This window comes from Zea mays, chromosome 8, assembly GCF_902167145.1.
Source record: "Zea mays cultivar B73 chromosome 8, Zm-B73-REFERENCE-NAM-5.0, whole genome shotgun sequence".
NCBI lineage: Eukaryota > Viridiplantae > Streptophyta > Magnoliopsida > Poales > Poaceae > Zea > Zea mays.
The window spans coordinates 99,022,413-99,043,235 of record NC_050103.1 but is presented as its reverse complement, the minus strand read 5'-3'; the positions used below and the strand labels follow the sequence as shown (position 1 = coordinate 99,043,235).

Genomic DNA, 20,823 nt, shown 5'->3' with positions numbered 1-20,823 from the left:
TGTATTGGGTGGAATTGGAATGGATTTTAACTTGCTATAGATTTAATCCGACTCAATCACACTCAACCCAATCCATATGGATTAACGCAAAAACGAACAAGCCTTAACTGTTAAAAATAGTTACATTTCCAGACAGCAAATCTGTTCAGTTTTCACGTACAGCAGTGTAGTAGTATTATTTTTATTTAGATCATCAGTGATTGCCACAAAATTGAGAAAAACTGCCCGAAACATTACCCAAAAAAGGCAGATAGCTCTACTTGTTAGCAGTCACTTGTTGTCAACTTGACTTCTCAATGGCGCTTCCAGGAAGCATCACTCCACAAGCTCCAGTTTCCAAGACTAACAAAGGGCAAGAGAATTCTCTTCTGCTACTTGGTTGCATCCTTAGCAGTAAGATTTCAGTGACATGAATTGGTCCTCTGAAAATGATGCCCGACAATTCAAGGTCACGTGTTTTTCTTCAGCTATGATAAACTTGCATCTCTGCCATTTGTCGATGATGCTTCACCCTTCTTGACGCCAAAAGCAATGTAGTTCACACTGATATCATCTGACAGGGACCATTCTCCACTCAACGGATTGTAAACGAACCCTGCCATCTCTTCGACCTGGGGATAGATGTCAAGATATCAGCAACACAACTTACAGTCAAACTCTACAGTGGCTGAAAACTTACGGAGACGGAAGCCTTTTGCAGCATTAGGACAAGCTCCTCCGGGGTAACCAGTTTGGACCACTCATGTGTGCCTCTAGGAAGCTGCACAGGTACAAAAGCTCAGAATGAGATATCAATCTTAAGCTGCATTAGTACTCCACCTCAAGAAAAGCTATGCCAGTATAACTGTAGAACATCATAGCATGAATGTTTCTCTGGAGAAGTGGGAGCTCTTAACCGTCTACGTCTAGGACCATTACTGGATTCTAACCTGGGCAACAAAATATCAGAAAGCCAAGAAGCCTGAACTGACATGGCCTTGATAGAATGATGACTAGATTAGCTCACAGGTTCTCTTCGTTAGGTCATAATAAAGAGTTTCAAATTTGAAACAAAGTCTTCAAACCAGACCAACTTTGAGGGGCGTAAACCACTGGTTTATGGTCTAAAGACAGATTATGACAACCGAACCTACAGAAACATGTAGCTGCACAGAACAAGGGGGGCACTCTAGATGTTCAGTCTGTGACATCATATGTTAGGAAGAATAGAAGTATAGAACTACCATGTCCTTTACAACATAACTGAATATTTAATAGATTTGAAATACTGAATTGTTATAGCTCAAGTTCATAAGAAGCATTAGCTATCAGAGTCCAGACTACAAGTTCCACTAGAGTCAAAACATCACTAAGCAAGCATATTTCTCCAATACAATGGGCTACCCAACAAAATTTATTGATCCCAGAAAATGATTCCAAAACATGAAAGAAAGCTAGATACTAACCCATCTGAGGATATACTCAGCAGCAACTATTGCAGTGGCATATGCTCGCATTGATCGGTTGATTGTGGAAATCACAGTGGCACCATTAGGAATTGTCAAAGCCGAGAGGGATTCACAGAACTCCAAAGGATTGGCGACATGCTCAATCACCTGTAAGACATACAAAGTTCAATCCATATTTCAGATCCAAATTACATGGGTTAACAAAGCTGTAAACTAAATGACCCCCACCCCAACAACAAAAAAAGGCAGTGGTCACATGATCTAAAGATTCTATTGTTCAGAATAAGCATGCATGCTGATATTCTGTTTCAGATTTCACAAGTTTCTCATGATGAGCTATGTTGATGTACACACAGTGCTAATATCCAGATGTATGTGAAGTAAATTAGTCTTATGTATGAACAAACTAATACAAGTATAAATATATTTTCTCTTATGACTAATACACACAAAAGCATTGTCGTCCTATGATCTAATATTTCTAATAAGTAATTATGCTCAATCAGATAAACAAGATGGTGCAAACAGAAAGCTCCAAGCAATAAAGTGCAGGACCACCACGGTCTTTTCCAGTATTATTGAAACGGCTACTCCATATTATTTTGATGGAAGGATAAATACTGATGGAACCAAAAGTATGCATACCTCAAGAGAAATTACAGCATCAAACAGCCTTTTCTCTTTTACCAGTCCCTCTGCATATAAACACTTCTGATATAAATTTCCTCTAGTCACAGTCATAAGAAATATCAGGAATGGATAACTTAGATGTCCAAATTCAGTCTCATCAAAATTTGAAAGGTAATGCTCTTTATTTTGTGCTATGACTAGTTCTACATACAATACGATGCATTAAAACTGTAACCACATTAAGTATTAGCAAAGTTTACAGCAAATAATCTGCACAGCTTAACCCACATGCGAACTAGGGACCTTATTCCTTGTAAAAGATTACATCAGAGTATGGTGTCAATGGAAAAGAACTCCCAGGATCAACTCAGCAGCTCATCTATCATTGTTCAACAGATACAATAGGTACATGGAGGGAGGGAAGTACCAGCTGTTGCACAACAATACTCAATCGAAGCAGTTGTTGGATCAGATGCCTGAGAAGATAAGAACAAAGAATCATAGACTGAAGAAATAGTGAAGTTACTGATTATTGTGCTTATAAAAGCCAAAACTAACTCTTGAGGCAAACAAACAAACATACCTAAATTCATATTACATGATCAAGATTTTGCACATACCGCATGAATACTTGCAATCTTTATATTCTTGTCAACAGCATCAATTGCAGTAACCGTAGCACCCATTCGAGCAAGAGGCTGCAATCCAGAAGATAGAATTATTTTAATAGCCTTTTCCAGATTGATCACAGAACAAAGAAGCACTTCTTACAATCTATATAATTGCACTCAAAACACCCGAAAGGGATTGCACAAACATTATGATAAAATGTTACTTTCAAACAATTACTTACATTATATTAAGCCATATTTGTAAAATCTATTAAACTAATTAGTAATAGCATGTGCAATGTTCCGAGCTGAACTAATAGACGTTGATGTTCCGATGTTCATTGATATTTAAAGTTTTGGTGTTTGATGATCATCATAACCATTTGGACTAACATTATTTGCTAGTGTCTTTGGTTATAGTTCAAAGAATGCAGAGTAGACTTGGACAAAGGCAAAGTGGTGATCCATATGATCAACACCTCAAGCAAGACATTAGAGGACTCGTTGAAGACCTACAAAAGCATGCAAGAATCTAAGACACGAAATGGAACCGAGTCAGTCGAAAAGATAACGAAGAAATGAAGCAAGAGAAAGGTTTGCAGGCGTCAAATCGAGACATCGAACCATTTCCGAGGGAAGCGTCGAACCATATGGTTGAATACAACCCTAACCGGCATAAGAACAAGAAGCTTCCGACACATGTGTCGAACCCACCAAGGCCAGGCAAGGGTGTCAGACCAAAGTTTCCCACTGCTAACACTCATAGAAGGCTTCGGACCATTGCAATAGAGTCTGACAATCATGTTGAAAGGTTCCATAGAGTGAAATAGGGCATCAGACTGGTTGGACTATTGATATAAATGGCATGAATATTATCCGTCTGTATTTGAATTCGGGTTGTCTAAGGCCTTGTTCGGTTGCATTGCAAGGGGACCAGAGGAGAATGAGGGGATTAAATCTTTTTCTATTCAATTTTGACTAGCAAGGGATTTAATTCCCTACAAAAGAGCCTCTAGCTGAGTTGGTTAGGTCGTCTGAGTAGCACTCTTCAGGTCCTAGGTTAGACTCCCCGTGGGAGAAAATTTTGGTTCAAAAAACTCCCTCATCTGTCCCACGCCAGAGCATAGGTCTAAGGCCTAGTCCTGGTAACAATCGTTTCTCACATGGGCTACGGTGCCGCTATGTATGGGTGGGGTAGGGGTTCGAAGGTTTTCTCGGCCTGTGTGAGAAGGTATTCTTAATATAATGTCCGGGGGTTGTCTTACCCCCCACAGGTCGAATTTTTAAAGGATTTGATTCCCTCCAATCCCCTTTAATCCACTCCTAACTAAACAATCCCTAAGGCCTTGTTCGGTTGCATGGGGAACAAAGGGGATTGGGGGGATTAAATCCCCTTCTATTCAATTTTGAGTTTTTGACTAGCAAGGCATTTAATCCCCTACAATCCACTTCAGTCAAATCCACTCCTAACCGAATAAGCCCTAAGAGGGTTGAGATCTAATCCGTATCCGAGTTCGGGTATTCAATATCCGATTCGTATCCGATTTATATTCATATTCGTATTCTTGAAGTTGAATATTTAAGATGTCGATATTTATTCAAATCTTATCTAACACAACTCGATAATATTTGTATTTGATACGAGTCCGAACAGAAATTTGAAAATAAATATGAAACGAGTAATATACATCCATATGTGATCCAATTACATCCCTAGGTCCGTCAGTAGATGTTGGATTATACGGGATTACCCAACGATCGGTATATCGTGACATCCACTAGGGGTTCAGTGCTCAGTTTGCTCAGCTTCAACCGTGTCTCCATGGGAGTCTGACACGGGTTGCATTCTCTCATTCCATTCTTCTCCAGAATTTTTTCTGCATAGGCTCCTTGGCTGAGAGATATTCCCTCCTTATTTTGCCTTACTTCAATTCCCAGATAATATTTCAGTAACCCCAGATCTGTCATCTTGAAAACAGTTGCCATCTCTTCCTTGAACAACTTGATGTCCTCACAATTTGTTCCAGTGATTATCAAATCATCCACATACACGCCAACCACCAACTGTGACTTGATGTTTCTTCTGAGATAAATAGCAGGTTCTGAAATGCTCTTTCTGAAACCAAGAGATTTCATTGTCCTGTCCAGTTTCTCATTCCAGGCTCGAGGTGCTTGGTGTAGCCCATATAGTGCCTTTCTCAGCTTGAGCACCTTGTGTTCTTTTCCAGTGACCACAAAACCTGCTGGCTGCTGCACATATACCTCTTCACCCAATTCACCATTTAAGAATGCTGATTTCACATCCATATGATGTACTTCCCAACTCTCATGTGCTGCAAGTGCAATAAGCAACCTCACAGAATCAAGCCTGGCTACTGGAGCAAATACTTCATCATAGTCAATACCATGTTGTTGTGCATATCCCTTCACTACCAGCCGTGCCTTGTGTTTGGATACTGCACCTTGTTCATCCCTTTTCACCTTGTATACCCATTTAAGACCGATTGCCTTGCGCCCTGGAGGAAGATCCACAAGAGTCCAGGTCTGGTTATCTTCAATTGATTTCATCTCCTCCATCATTGCTTTTCTCCAGCTCGGACTCCTTTCTGCTTCACCAAAAGAGATTGGTTCATCGGCGCTTACTGCATGTAACTCCTCATCTAGCAGCCTCCTTGTTGCATAACCAGGTGGAGTTTTGGATTCCAGTAGTCCATCTACCTTGCGGAATCTAAGTGGATCATCTTCTGCTCTATAGGCATCTAGATACTCATCAATATTTCCCTCCGGTGGTGAAGCAAACTCCACTTCCTGCATTTCATCCTCCTCTTCCGAAACATGCCCTGTATCAACATGAGGGGTCCGAGGGGACAGACCTCCAGCTGAATGCTCATCTTCAGATTCCCCAGCAGTTTTCTCATCTCCTTCAGGATGTGTCTGCTTTCTGATGGCATATTCCATTGTGAACACATCTTGATCTTCATTTTCTGAATTGATGTCCTCCTGGGTTTCCCAATCCCACTGAGCCTGTTCGTCGAAGATGACATCCCTTGAAATATGAACACGCTCAGTGATGGGGTCGTAAGCCCGGTATGCCTTCGTGCCTTCTTCATAGCCAATGAAGATCATTTTCCTTCCTCGATCCTCCAGCTTCTTCAGATGAGGAACAGTGTTTCGGACATAGACAATGCAGCCGAACGTCTTGAGGTGGTGAACTGCTGGTTTCTTGCCATGCCATGCCTCAAATGGAGTCATCCCATCTACACTCTTGGTTGGGCACCTGTTCAAAACATAAACAGCAGTTTTTACTGCCTCTCCCCAAAACCAGCCAGGGAGTTTCTTTGCCTTCAACATACTCCTTGCTGTGGCCACAACAGTCCCATTCCGGCGTTCCACTACGCCGTTTTGTTGAGGACTGTACGGCGCAGTGTGTTGTCGGTGAATACCACTGGCCATACAATACTCCGCAAATTCACCCGAGGTGAACTCCCCACCTCGATCAGTTCGAAGTGTCTTCAACTTGAGTCCAGATTCCCTTTCAGCTTGCATCTGAATTCTTTTCACTGCATCAATAGCTTGGTCTTTCGACGAGATTGCAGCCATCCACATATATCTACTCAAATCATCCACCAACAGCAAGAAATATTTGTTACCTCTTGGTGTCATTGGGGCAATAGGACCACACAGATCACCATGTACCAACTCCAAGCGCTGTTTTGCTCGGTATTCTGCCTGCGCTGGAAAAGAGGTGCGTTTCTGTTTGCCTGCCTGGCATGCCTCACACACCCTTTCAACCTGTCCGAGCTTGGGCAAGCCTCGGACCAGTTCTTCTTTCTCTAGTTTCCGCAGTGCAGCCATATTAACATGACCAAACCTCTCATGCCACCGCCAGGCTACTTCATCTTCGCGCCCACGCACTGCTAGGCACACAGACTGTTGTATCTTCAAATGAAGGAGGTACAGCCTGTTTTCAGCCCGCACTATTCTTGCCAGTAATCTTCCATCAAGTTCCCTAATATGCATCACCCCATCATCAACATGAATCTTGTACTTTGCTTCATCAAGTTGCCCAATACTGATGATATTTGTTGTCAGGCGAGGAATAAAATAAGCCCCAACAAACGACCGGGTCTCGCCATTCTTGCACATAAACTTGATGGTTCCTCGTCCCTCAATCTGAGCCACCGAGTTGTCACCGAACCTGACAGTACCCAGCACTCTGGTATCCAGATCGGTGAAAACAGCCCTGGATCCGGACATATGATTTGTGGCTCCAGTGTCCAGGATACAGGTTCCCTCCTCTAATTTCTCCTCTTCTTCATGCTGTAAAAACACCTTCTCCTCCCTGATCTCTAGATGAGAACTAGACATCTTGCAGCATGGTTTAAGTGTTGAGGTTTTTACCGGGAACGTCTTTGCCACAAGAAGTGTAGCCTCCTCTTCTTCTTGGACAGCATGTGCTTGCTCCTTCTTGTGCCTTGACGGACACTCTCGCGCCCAATGTCCCATCTTGCCACACCTTCTGCACTCATCACCAGTGACCTTTCCAGCCAGTGGTCCACCTGATGAGCGCCCTCCTCTGCCACGACTGTGACCACGGCCCCGACCACGCCCACGGTATCCTCCATCATGGCGCCCTGATCTTCCACCCGAGCTGCTGCCAGGATGGTGCTCGACTTCCTTCTTGCGCCGGGCATTCCACTCTTCTTCCGTGAGGTAGAGTCGACCACTGTGCTAAAGTGATCCTGGGGCCTCCTCAAAGGCGTCCTCCGCTGCCCTCAACCTCCCCACCATGTCAGACACAGTGAGGGTTGACAGGTCGAGGAGAGTGGTGATGGAGAGGACGATTTGCTTGAAGCGTGGTGGAACGCTGCGAGCAATCTTCTCCACGATCTTCTCTTCTTCCACGCCAGCTCCAAGAGTGGAGAGTTCCGCTGCCATGCCATTTAGGCGCAGCGCGAAATCTTCAACGGACTCACCGTCATTAAAAGTTGCCAAGTCGAACTTCCTCCGAAGCAGCACAGCAGCAGTCTTCTTCATGCGATCATCGCCGACCCGTAGGTCTGCAATGGTCTTCCACGCCTCCTTTGCCGTGGACTTGTCTGCGATCGAAGACACCATCTCTGGTGGCACTGCGCTGCAGAGAGCGTCGAGTGCCATCATTTCTTCATGGATGTCTGCTCCTCCGTGCTCGATGACGTCCCACAACATCCTCGCCCTCAACTTCACCTTCATCAGGAGTGCCCAGTCCGAGTAATTGGTCTTGGTGAGTGTGGGATATCCACTCCCTGCACTCACCTCACGAATTACTCGCTGGACCACTGCTCCATCTTTGGAGGTGTCGTCGCTGGACTTCCTGAATGTCGCACTGCTATCAACAGTTTTCGACATCTTGCTCCTCCTTAGCTCCGATACCAGTTGTTGGAATCTGCGCCGGAGAGACAACCCTGCAGGTTGCCGGCGAGTTCCTACCTCCCAGGTAAGTTCTTCAGGTATAAGAAAAACCTCCCAGGGACTCACACGCACGCGAACTCTTTTGGAGGGGAACACAGCAGATTTGGTGGCGTCCTATTGACTGCCTTTTCTTAGCCTCTAAGGCCATATATTTATAGACTTTCATAAGGAAACAAACTAGCTATTACAAGGTAATAATCCGGACTGCTATCAGTCCTGATCTTGCTGATTGGATCCGTCCATATAAGACTGATCCACTACCATACTAGCTATTTCCTAAAACAGAATAAGTAAACTAGCACCAATCAAGGATTACTTTCCTAACATTTTATACTATGTTAAGTGCCAATAGCGATTCTCAGAAATGATTTGACACATAGAAGCTTTCTACCTCTGACAGAATGCCACCTCCACATCCAACATCAATAACTTTGAGACCTTCAAGTGGCTTAGATGAATTTGGATCCCTCCTGGTTGAAAAATTGTGCACACTTATGCAGTTAGCAAAACATTAACAAATAACATGTGCTGTTTCATAAGCTGTATCAGTTTACAGTCGAAACAAAGAAGTTTGAGCCCAGACATAAATGCAAATGGAATACCACACAAATTTACAAACACCGTTACTGATTTCATTAGTTTAGTAAAGCATACTAATTAACCAGCTCAATCAAGAAATCAATTCTATAGGAAAACACTGCCAATGTAGACCAAGAATGCCTTAAGAGATGATATTCACAAACAGCATGATTATCAACTCTGGCTTTAAGATGGTAAGATACACCATCAAAGGAACATTAGAATCCATTGTTGATGATTGGTAAAATGAATGTGTTAAATGGCCGGAGAAGTGAAATAATGTCGATTCAACCTTTAATTTATTTGTATACCACGAGAAATACAGCTGGCAGTAGATTTCATGTATATTTCAGGCGGCTCACTGTGGTACCAACAAAAATGAATAAGTTCAAGGGGTGCAGAATTGTACCTGAAATGTCTACAGAGAGTGGAGCGGATAAAAGACAGTCGGGTTGGATTCATCACATGCAAAGGTTTGAATGGGCCACTAGAATCCCACCTGTTTATTACAGAAGATAGCACCATCGTCAATGAGCTAAAACATACAAAGAGATACCTGTAGTTCGCTACCGATTTAGCATTTCATCTGTGATTCTAAGTTACGGTGTTAGCTGAACAGTCCTACCTTACTTAGGTCTAGTTGCGTCTTGCGTGATTCCTTGCCGGTATTCATAAACATGTGTGGTGATCCAACACTAGTTATAACATCATTGTCTATCTCCATCCATACCGCAGCCAAGGGCAGTAAGTAAATGAAGGATGGTAGGGATTCTGTTCAAATGCGTTCGGAAACGGGTTGCCAACTGATCTGTTAAACTTTGTATCCCATGTTAGGATGTAGCTGTTTCACCACCATCCTTCGAATACACGCACGCGCTCAACCATGCTGTCGCCCAGGGGCGGATACAGGCCTATGGCCACTAGGGCCTGGGCCCTACTCTTGGGCCGGATTATTGCTAGGTATGGGCCCAGAAAAGTGCACAGCAATTGCCTTCACCCCACTGCGCACAACTGCGATTTGTAGCGAGCATCGGCTTTCACGCTAGGTTATGGAGCAATCGAGTGGCGGCGGCGTGACTCGGCAACCAGCCAACCACGCGTGTCGAGCGGGGAGCGGCGGCACCACGGCAAGCAGCTGCCCCTGCCCGGACGCCGGCATGGCGGCGGCAAGCTAGCCAGCGAGCGGCCAGCGGCGTGCAGGATGCAGGCACGCGCACGTAACCAGGGCACGCGATGCACATATCCCCTCGGTGAGCACTCTTAATTGTTAGACCACCCGTCTAGGGTTTGTCCTATTCCCTGTGTAATGACCGATATACCCTGCTGTGTAATGGGCCTTGGCCCAATTACTCTCTCTATTTAATATCACTCCCATCCCCTGGTTTGGGTATGGGTTCCTATTCTAACATGGTATCAGAGGGCGGGCGACGGAGGACGGGGGGTACTCGGTGCCTGGCCCGGCCACATGGCGATGGTCCCGGTCCAGGGGTTGTAGAATGACGGCCACGCGTGGCCGCCACCCCGGCCGGAGGAACCACCACGAGAGGAGCCGCCGCTCCCACGGCCGCCCTTGCGGGAGCGACGACCCCCGTCGGCCGTGGAAGTCGGACGAGGGGCCGCCGGGACGGCAGGAGTAGGGCGGGTGGGAGCCCCGGTCGACGGAGGACGGGTGGCCTAGCCCCCTGAAGGCGGCTGACCACTGGTGGGAGCGCTGTAGAGGGCGGAGGCAGGAGTGGGTGCCTCATTCGCCATGGTGAGCTCCTCGAGGAGAAGCTCGTTACGCACGGCGTGGAAGGTGGGGAAGGGCACACTCCTCTTGATGAGAGCCTTCAGGTGGCCGTAGCGGGGGCTGAGGCCACGCAGGAGGTTCAGCACCAGGGTACGATCGGCAACGGGCTCGCCGAGATCGCGGAGAGAGTCAGCCAGGCCCTTCATCTGGCGGCAGTACTCTCCCACGGAGAGGTCCCCGTCGCCCGCCCTCCTGACTACACCTCACTACGGCACACCTCCGTATGGTGTTCCCGTCGTGCCCCCGGCTTCGCCCGCGCTCCTGCCCCCGGGGACCCCCACCTCGACGACTTGGTCCCCGCCGGCCGGTGGTTGGGACAGCGCCTCCCTCGCTGCTGCCTTCAGCACCATGGCGATGACCCCACCCCCCTCCGACTGGGTGATCGACTCCGGTGCCTCGTACCACACCACTCCCACGGCAGGCACGCTCTCTCGCTCTCATCCCCCCCTCCCCTCTCACCCATCCTCGATCGTCGTTGGAAACGGTTCCACTCTGCCAGTCACCTCAGTAGGTGCCTCGGTTCTCCCTGGGCCGTTTTACCTCAACGATGTTCTCGTAGCCCCCCACATCACCCACAATCTTCTTTCTGTTCGTCGATTCACCACTGACAACTCCTGTTCCATTGAGTTTGACCCCTCTGGTTTTTCTGTGAAGGATCTGGCCACCAGGACCCTTCTCGCCCGCTGTGACAGCTCGGGGCCTCTCTACACGCTCCAGCCCTCCACCGCCGGCGTGTCTCCACCTCCTGCCCTGGTCTCCACCACCTCCTCCACCACATGGCACCGACGTCTCGGCCATCCTGGACCCGACGTCATGACCAAGATTACCAGTAGTCTCGATCCTTCCTGTAGTAGGGGACATTTTGAGGGTCTCTGTCATGCTTGTCAGTTAGGCCGACATACTCGTCTCCCATTTACTACTTCTTCTCGGGCTGAGCAGGCTTTTGATCTGGTTCATTGTGACCTTTGGACCTCCCCTGTACTCAGTCTTTCTGGTTATAAATACTATCTGGTGATTTTGGATGATTTTTCCCATTTTCTCTGGACCTTCCCGCTTCGGTTGAAGTCGGACACATTCACCACCCTCACACACTTCTTCACCTGGGTATCCACTCAGTTTCGTCGCCCGGTCCGTGCTCTGCAGTGTGACAATGGCCGCGAGTTCGATAACAACGCCTCTCGCTCCTTCTTCCTCACTCATGGCGTCCAGTTGCGTCTCTCGTGCCCCTACACTTCTGCCCAGAACGGCCGTGCCGAACGCATGATCCGCACCATCACTAATATGCTCCGCTGTCTCCTCTTCCAGGCGTCTCTCCCTGCCAGCTACTGGGCAGAGGCCCTGCATACTGCCACCCACCTCCTCAACCGTCTTCCCTCGAAGGCGGTGAGCCACCCTACTCCTCACTTTGCCCTGTACGGCACAGCCCCTTCCTACGACCACCTGCGCGTGTTCGGCTGTGCCTGCTACCCCAACACTTCCGCTACCGCCCCTAACAAGCTTTCTCCACGCTCCACTCGATGCCTCTTCCTCGGCTACTCCCCCGACCACAAGGGGTATCGGTGCCTAGACCTCACCTCCCACCGCATCATCATCTCTCGTCACGTCGTCTTTGACGAAGATGTGTTTCCCCTTGCTGGCTCCACCCCACCCACCGACCTTGACTCCCTCCTCGAGTCCGATCCGATTCCTCCCCCATCGTCGGCTTCCGCGACACGCGCGACCCCGTCGACCCCGCCTGCGCCATGCGCGGCCCCGTCGACCCCGCCTGCGCCACGCGCGGCCCCGTCGACCCCGCCTGCGCCACGCGCGGCCCCGTCGACCCCGCCTGCGCCACGCGCGGCCCCGTCGACCCCGCCTGCGCCACGCGCGGCCCCGTCGACCCCGCCTGCGCCACGCGCGGCCCCGTCGACTCCGGCTCGACTTGCCAACCCCGCCCTCGTCTACCATCGCCGCGGCCACGCCAATACCTCGGCGCCCCCCGACTCGGGCCCGTCGACGAGCGCGGCCCGATTCGCCGACCCCGCCGTCGTCTATCACCGCCGTGCGCCGGCCCCACCAGCTGCTCCCGACGGTACAGCGGCCCACTCCGAGCCGTCCGTATACCACCCGGTCGCCATCCATCGCGACCCCGGGCACGTCCACCCGATGGTGACTCGGCGCGCTGCTGGCGTTCTCCGCCCCGTTGACCGGCTCATCCTGGCAGCCGCTACGACCAGCACTCCACCCGACGCCTCCCCAGTACCCTCCTCCGTTCGCACTGCCCTCGCCGACCCACATTGGCGTCGCGCTATGGAGGAGGAGTACGCGGCTCTCTTGGCCAACCACACCTGGGACCTGGTGCCGCGTCCACCAGGCACCAACGTGGTCACCGGCAAGTGGCTATTTCGCCACAAGCTGACCTCGGACGGCTCCCTCGACCGCTACAAGGCCCGTTGGGTCCTTCGGGGCTTCACCCAGCGCCCCGGAGTGGACTACGACGAGACCTTCAGCCCGGTCGTCAAGTTCGCCACTGTTCGCGCCGTCCTCTCCCTCGCCCTCTCCCGCGACTGGGCGATCCACCAGCTCGATGTCAAGAATGCCTTCCTCCACGGCACTCTGACGGAGACTGTCTACTGCAGCCAGCCCACCGGCTTCGTCGACGCTGACTGTCCGGACCTGGTTTGCCGGCTGAACCGATCCCTGTATGGCCTCAAGCAGGCGCCACGGGCTTGGTACAGCCGCTTCGCCTCCTACCTGGCCTCCGTCGGCTTCGTCGAGGCCAAGTCGGACACGTCCCTGTTCATCTACCGGCGCGGCGACAACACTGTCTACCTCCTGCTCTACGTCGACGACATTGTGCTCACGGCATCCACAGCCGACCTCCTTCACCGCACGATCGTCGCCCTTCAGCGGGAGTTCGCGATGAAGGACCTGGGGCCCCTCCACCACTTCCTCGGCATCACCGCCGAACGTCGGCCTCAGGGTCTCTTCCTCCACCAGCGCCAGTACGCCATCGACATCCTGGAGCGGGCTGGCATGTCTGACTGCAAGCCCTGCTCCACGCCTGTCGACACTCAGGCGAAGCTCTCTGAGGACGACGGGCCTCCGGTCGCCGACGCGACGTCCTACCGGAGCCTCACCGGCGCGCTCCAGTACCTCACGTTCTCCAGGCCCGACATCGCTTACGCCGTCCAGCAGGTGTGCCTGCATATGCACACTCCGCGGGAGCCCCATCTCACTGCGCTCAAGTGGATTCTACGCTACCTCCGCGGCTCCCTCGACTACGGCCTCCTACTCCGCCCATCCCCGACGTCGGAGCTTGTGGTCTACACCGACGCTGACTGGGCTGGCTGTCCCGACACGCGCCGGTCCACCTCCGGCTACGCCGTCTTCCTGGGAGCCAACCTCGTCTCTTGGGCCGCCAAGAGGCAGCCCGTCGTCTCTCGCTCCAGCGCTGAGGCCGAGTACCGTGCCGTGGCCAACGGCGTGGCCGAGGCCTCCTGGCTGCGCCAGCTCCTTCACGAGCTTCACAGTCCCCTCCAGCGCGCCACCCTCGTCTACTGCGACAACGTCAGCGCGGTCTACCTCTCCACCAACCCCGTGCAGCATCAGCGCACGAAGCATGTGGAGATCGACCTGCACTTCGTCCGCGAGCGTGTCGCTGCCGGTGACGTCCGCGTCCTCAGCGTCCCCACCACGCTTCAGTTCGCCGACATCTTCACCAAGGGGTTGCCGTCGAGTGTCTTTTCCGACTTCCGATCCAGTCTCAACATCTGTACAGGATAGAGTTGTGACTGCGGGGGGGTGTTAGACCACCCGTCTAGGGTTTGTCCTATTCCCTGTGTAATGACCGATATACCCCTGCTGTGTAATGGGCCTTGGCCCAATTACTCTCTCTATTTAATATCACTCCCATCCCCTGGTTTGGGTATGGGTTCCTATTCTAACATTAATTATTCTTTCTTGCATCTTCATATTACTGTGTTGCCATACTTTGAAGTTTTGATCATAGAAATAGCTGAAGATAAGTTGTTAATGCATATAAATAGCTTCAAATATGACTACTAGCTGCAGCTTACATATCCATGTATACAGATACCACATACACATACCTTCATACTAACGCAATTTTTACCTATTGGATTTGGATCCATACAAGCCATTGACTATATGAACAAATGCACTCCTACAGAGCATGATTATTTTAATAATAGAGTTGAAATCACCATCTTAAGAGAGTTCGAACAATAACATCCTAATGTTGATGAAAGCAACACAAACTATTGATTAATTGATCACCGAGACGAAAATCTATCTTTATCTTAATTAGGTAACCACTTGTTTAAGTCAATTTTACGTTAAATTATAATTATTGTGTTCAAATGATATGTGCCATTATCTACGCATTTGCATAAAAAATTTAGTGTTATATCCGGCCATACTCTTAGAAAGATTCTGGCTCCGCCACTGCTGTCGCCCAAGCTCACACACGCTCAAAAATTTCTTATCCAAACGTCCACGAACAAGCACGGGAGGTCGTCGTCGTAGGCAAGTAAGGAAGGATCTCATTTCTCACCATGTCTCGGCGATGGAGGCGAACTTGGCGACCTCTGCAGGGTTCAGCGACGAGGAAGTGGTACCTCCACCGCTCGACCTCGATGGACCTCGAGGCGGAGATGGAGGGGGCGGCGGCGGCGGCGGCGGGGCCGAGGATGAGACCACGGAGGCGTACCTGCTCCATTGAGCGAGAAGGGCTTGGATAGGAGAGTAGCTGGGGCTCGGGATTCGTACCGTTCCGTGGAGTGGGGAGACGGAGGAGAGGAGCGCGCGGCGGAGCATCGTTCGCCGCTACCGGACCCCGGCGAAGTGAGAGGTTTAGGACGCGGGGGCGACACGGTGGTGTCCGCCTGAAATGTGGACAAATCGATTTTCCACTTTGCTAGTCGGACCTCAGAGAACACATAAACCATTGGATCAGTGGCGGAGGACGGAAAAAAAATTAGGTATGGCTGGAACCTGGAAGTGGAAGGCACAGCGGCTCTGCGGCTGAGCGAGTGAGCTGCTCGGGCCGAGCGGACGGCGGGCGGAGGCGCGGAGCTGCTCGCCTGCTCGGGCCGTCAGGCGCTCGGCGGACGGTGGGCGGAGCGGCTCGGTCCGAGCCCGAGCGGACGGCGGGCGAAGGCCGGAGGCGCGGAGCTGCTCGCCTGCTCCGCTGCTCGGGCCGTCGGGCGCTCGCTGGACGGGCAGACGGCGGGCGGAGGGTCGTAGCCGCGGAGCGGCTCGCGGCCTCGGGACGAGCGGACGGCGGATAGAGGCGCGGAGGCGGAGCGGCTCGCCTGCTGGGCGGTGCTGGCTGCTCGGGCCGTCGGCGCTCGGCGGACGGGCGGGAGCGGGACGGAGGAGGCTCGAGCGCTCGGCCGGCTGAGCGGACGGGCGGACGGCGGCGACCGACTGATTGATTAGGGTTTAGAGATGCTGGGCTGGACCTATTTTTTTCTTGGTATGGCTTGGGCTATAATAGGCCATAATAGGCCCTCCGCCTCTGCATTGGATACGGAATCGAGTGGCTCAGATGAGACGAAAGTGTGGTAAGGATTATTCTTTTTCCTGGTTACTTTTTTGTGGAAAAATAAATCGTGCGCCCTCCTTGTTAGTTACATCAATCCAACTCTAGATTATTATGAATTAGAATTAAATCTATGTCACAATCCATGTCTCAAAATAATCCAAACCTACTCAAAAAATTTTAACTCAGTTAAACTCATGAATTATAGTCCAAGGGTTTGGAAATTTTTAAAACTATGAAATGCATGGATTATATCCATAACTCATTAGGTATGGAACAAATCCATAAAGATATTGCACGTGTTTATATTAGAATCTATGGATCAAAAGAATAACTAGTTTTGAGAGATGTATGGATTAAATGATGAATTTAATTCCACCATGAGATTGAATGTGAGGTATGGATTTAACCAATCCAGACCCGGATTAAATCGAGATTTTATCCCTTGTAACCAAACAAAGGCTTTATGATGCAAAATCATGAATACACTAATTCCATTTGTCTTTCTCGTGCACCTAGTTTATGATGACTTAAAACAAAGACTATTGTACAATTACGAATGGTTTAGTAACAAGAGGATTACAGAGAATATATGGGAGAGGAAACCCCATGGATCCCACCATTAGTTCTTATGGGCTAGTTTGGTGGGAGAAGAATGGGAGGTGATCAATGGGAGAGGAATTCTCTTGCTATTTATTTTGAATAGTAAGGCAATTTCTCCCTATATCCCCTACAATTTTCCTTCCGCCAAATTAGCCCTAAATTTCTCATGCAACCATCTTACAACTAAACTAACAAAAAAATCAAAGTTTTTAAAAATATAGATATATTTTATCTTTACTCTATTAATTAATATATTAAATTTCAAGTTATAATCTATCATACGTCAAGTGATATAAAAAAGAGAAAAAAATCTATTATCTCTATGCAAGTTGATTGCTTTGGATTTTGATTTGCCTATTTTCTTCCTAACTTTTGTTTGGACTTTTGAGTCAATTCTTGAATCTAAGCTTGTGAGGAGTTTTAGGCTAGATAGAAACTTAAGAAACACTACCAGAATCATTGTCACATCTGGTATCGACTGATTTAACTCGTGCATAAGTCTAACTAAATTGTGATTCTTTACGAAAATCATAGTTCGATTTTGAGTTTTATGATCTGTCATCTTCAGGTTTGATCTTGAGCTTATGATCGAGCGATGTATTGCAGAAGTAACTTCATGTGCCACCACCAGTGTGCGATGTACTCGCGAATGCTCATACTCATACTCTGGATACCCTTTATTTCGGAATGATCATACTCATACTGGGTACCCTTTATTTCGTTATATTATATTATATACACAAAATCGACACCGTACAGCTCGGAACAAATCACAAGCGAAGCTCAGGTCTTTGGAAAATGAAACACATTGAAGCATTACAACACACTTAAAACCTGGCTACTGGATAGCTCAGTTGATGTTTGAATGACCACCCAGTCCTGGATATTTTCTTTCGTCATTTAGCCCACCAAGAAGCCTTTCTCAAGATAGCCTAGACCGGACAGTGGTGTCTAGTGATCTTCTTGTCGCCTCTCAGTACTCTCTTCTCCGGCGCTTGAAACTGGAAGGTACGGTGAAGTGACTTTCGGAGTTCTGAAGGGAGGTAATTTCAGGAACAAACATGGTGCTGTCATACGCAGGGAAACACAAATTCCCGTGCCAGTTGAGCCCCGAGGCTGTTGGTGGAGAGGGAACCTCAGGCACTGTCCATGAATTCTCAGGTACTCGGCTCATATATTCATCGGTGATCAATCCAGGCACCTGCCCTAATAGTTCCTCAGCAACTGAGCCTTCAGCCAAACGGCATTGTGGAGATCCACCAGCGCCCCCCAGCTTAGCGTTATCACCCTGTAAAGAGAGAAATGGTATTCAGTAGTCTGTCTTTTAAGTATTTCAAGTGAATGAACAAATCTGATGCTACGCTAAAACGAAATAATGATCGTCATCATGTCACAATCCACAAAGCCTGGACTACCGCAAATAGCAATCTCCTAAACTAGAGTAACGGTCACCAAATGTAGCAACTAAACCTAGCACTACAACAGCACAGATCTGAAACTCTAGTTCACCATCAACCAGTTAACAACGGATCAGATCAATTTTCAACCTAAATAACCTTATCCATTAACTTTCTTCATGTAGATGCCAGAAAGGATGTCACTCTCAAGCTCTTAAATCATGTTTACAACAACAATCTGAATTTTCGTCATAGTAGAAGGTCACAAGTTCAAATGCATGAAGCTAGTCAACCATGAACTATGCAAGAAATAACATGAACATCCACATCAAGAAATGCTGCCTATGTGAATCAACAGTCTAAAAGACCATAAAACTGAACAGAAGCTAGTAGGCTATTAACGATATGGAGGAAAGAGAGGCAAAAAGATAAGAAAAAAATGTATATATGGTAACTTGCCTTAGAAGAACCATTCTCGGAGAAGCCAAAGTTTGGACCATATTCTGAGTTACTGAAGAACTCATCCACGGGCCAATCTGGTAGGCTGTCTGTCACATTACCACCTGAGAATGACAAGTGGTAGGCCCCATCACTGTTGCCATTAATTTGGTTGGAGAAGACTGTTGTGGTCTGGCTAGATTGCAGAAGTGTCGGGCTTTCCTCTGAAATGTACTTAGGCGGAGATTCTACTGACCGAATTGTACTATTATTCATAGTCCAATCAACCACTTCTCCCCTGGCTGTTGGGACAAAATTCTGCCTTGAACAATCTCCATTTGTTACATTTTTAGTAGGAACAGAAGCACTCCCTTCAACTGAAAATTGAACTGTCGGGCTTCTCTTTGGCTGATGTCTCACTGGTTGATTTACTGATCCACCAGCAGCATTAACGTGCTTTTCAGCAATAGGTGGAACTGGATCAGCAGGATCAAGACCCACCTGAACTCCAGTTAGCAGGAATCTCTGATGTACTGAAACAAAGGAATTCACTGTGTGTATAGCAACATCACAGTCTCTACAAAGTAGTGCACGGTCCTCTAGGCAGAAGAAGTATCCAGAAGCCTCCTGCAGTAAGGATAAACATGAGAAGGGTCTTGCACGAGGATTCGATACACTACAAAACAAACTGTGTCACAGTAGCGAACTATATCGTTGTGATAAACTCTGGTCTAGATGGCCCTGAACCTCAGCAGCATGACATCGCTGATAGCCGGCAACCACACCACAAGGGTAAGGGTAGGAGAATGGGACTAGGACAATATTGATTGATATTCTTCTAGTCTGCCAAGTTCCAACTAATGATCACATGCCCTCTCTAACCACATACTAGCAGCAAGATGATAAAATACTACCAAATGGATCTAGTAGCTAACTAACAAATAATGATAGCAACTCAGAATAAGGTTGTTGCTTGTTTGCTCCTTGTGCTAGCCGCATGAGCCCCTGAAGCCGGTTGGCCACATCCAGATACAGCTTGTCCACGGACAATATAACTCAACAAACTCAAAAATGTAAAATGTAGTTCACTCATCATCCAGACAGTGATTCGACCTTCATAAGTAAAACAATGTAGAGTAACAGAAGGTACACCGCACATCCAAGTACCCAACAGCACTACAGCAGCCCTTAGTGCAGAAACAAGGGTTTTCATCTAGCAACCAGAAGCAAAACAAATGCAACTTGCAGAAACACACCAGGCAAATAAATTTATCTGTTCACAGTACTCATAACTTAGGTTGACACAAAATAATGGCATCACTATACATGGACTGGGATTAGTAAATTTACAGTTTGATGGTTGACGCATTTACCAGGTTTTCAAAATCAGAAAATGTGAAGGTTACAAAAAAATGATAGAACATAATGTGTTGTAATTAGAGAAAACACATGTTGTTTTACTTTAGCTTCTTCAAGGTGGTTACAACTTACAAGTGCACGTGTCTTTTCATGAACTTCTGTAAGTAAACATGCGCATGAGACTGTGGGATGCAACACACACATGAGCCTGAGCTATTGTGTGCATTGTGTAGCGATCTTGTCTTTCATCTTGAAGATTACCTATTTGTTCCACCTGTGGTAAATTAGGTGCTGGTGAAAAGGAGAAAACTTACGCAAGTGCAATGTAAAGCCTATTGGGGTGCACTCTACTTAAATGTACCATTTCACGTAGCATGTAGTACATTTAGCTATGTAACTCTCTAATATTTCAGGCCTTGAAGAATATATGACCAAATGAAGAGAAAGCTTCTATATGCATGCATTTAGAATTATCTTCACCATTGTCCTTTAAACATACATGTCATTCAAGTAAAAATTGCAATGTAGTCTAACAAAGCTACCATCAAGGCTTGGGCCATTCTAGTGCACACTTCATCAGGAATCAAGACTGAATGCTTATCCATTTCATCAAAACAAGGCTGGGAATGCAAACTGAGACTGCATGTGCATGCACATGGTTAGTAGTCCAGGCAGTATGGTGAAGCAAGCATGCTCATACCTGGGTCCACGCAGGACAGCATGATCAACTCTAGCCAGCATTAATTATTCTCCTCGCAAATTTTGATTTTCTACCTCTTTTAACAAGAATAAAACATTTGCTACCAAAGACTCTAAAATATAAAACATTGGGCTTTTTACCGGTGAGAAGTTCATATGATGTCTTCTTGAGGATTCGGTGTAGATACAACCGGTTGATGGCGTAGCAGGCGGTGTTGACCGCCTCGGCCCAAAACCGATCTGAAGTCTTGTACTCATCAAGCATGGTTCTTGC

General features: G+C 48.1%; 2 protein-coding genes across 3 annotated transcripts; both read right to left on the bottom strand.

The window, feature by feature from the left end:
- Positions 1–81: 81 nt before the first annotated feature.
- LOC109941453 (ubiquinone biosynthesis O-methyltransferase, mitochondrial) lies at positions 82–15,979 on the bottom strand. 2 transcript variants are annotated; one of them, XM_020542432.2, is made up of 10 exons: positions 15,504–15,979; positions 15,064–15,426; positions 9,129–9,218; positions 8,532–8,610; positions 2,699–2,776; positions 2,506–2,554; positions 2,094–2,143; positions 1,446–1,595; positions 680–760; positions 82–611 (listed from the first exon to the last, which is right to left on the bottom strand). In XM_020542432.2, exons 2-10 carry the CDS (start codon positions 15,324–15,326, stop codon positions 468–470), a joined length of 984 nt encoding a protein of 327 aa, XP_020398021.1. In that variant the 5' UTR covers positions 15,327–15,426; positions 15,504–15,979; the 3' UTR covers positions 82–467. The 2 variants fall into 2 exon arrangements, with proteins under 2 accessions (XP_020398021.1, XP_020398020.1); XM_020542431.2 differs by having other exon boundaries at positions 15,064–15,394.
- A 1,357-nt stretch (positions 15,980–17,336) lies between these two features.
- LOC103635591 (B-box zinc finger protein 22) lies at positions 17,337–20,580 on the bottom strand. The gene is made up of 2 exons (XM_035961737.1): positions 18,513–20,580; positions 17,337–17,944 (listed from the first exon to the last, which is right to left on the bottom strand). The coding sequence occupies exons 1-2, from the start codon at positions 18,765–18,767 to the stop codon at positions 17,630–17,632; spliced, it is 570 nt and encodes a 189-aa protein (XP_035817630.1). The 5' UTR covers positions 18,768–20,580; the 3' UTR covers positions 17,337–17,629.
- Between the last annotated feature and the right edge of the window lie 243 nt (positions 20,581–20,823).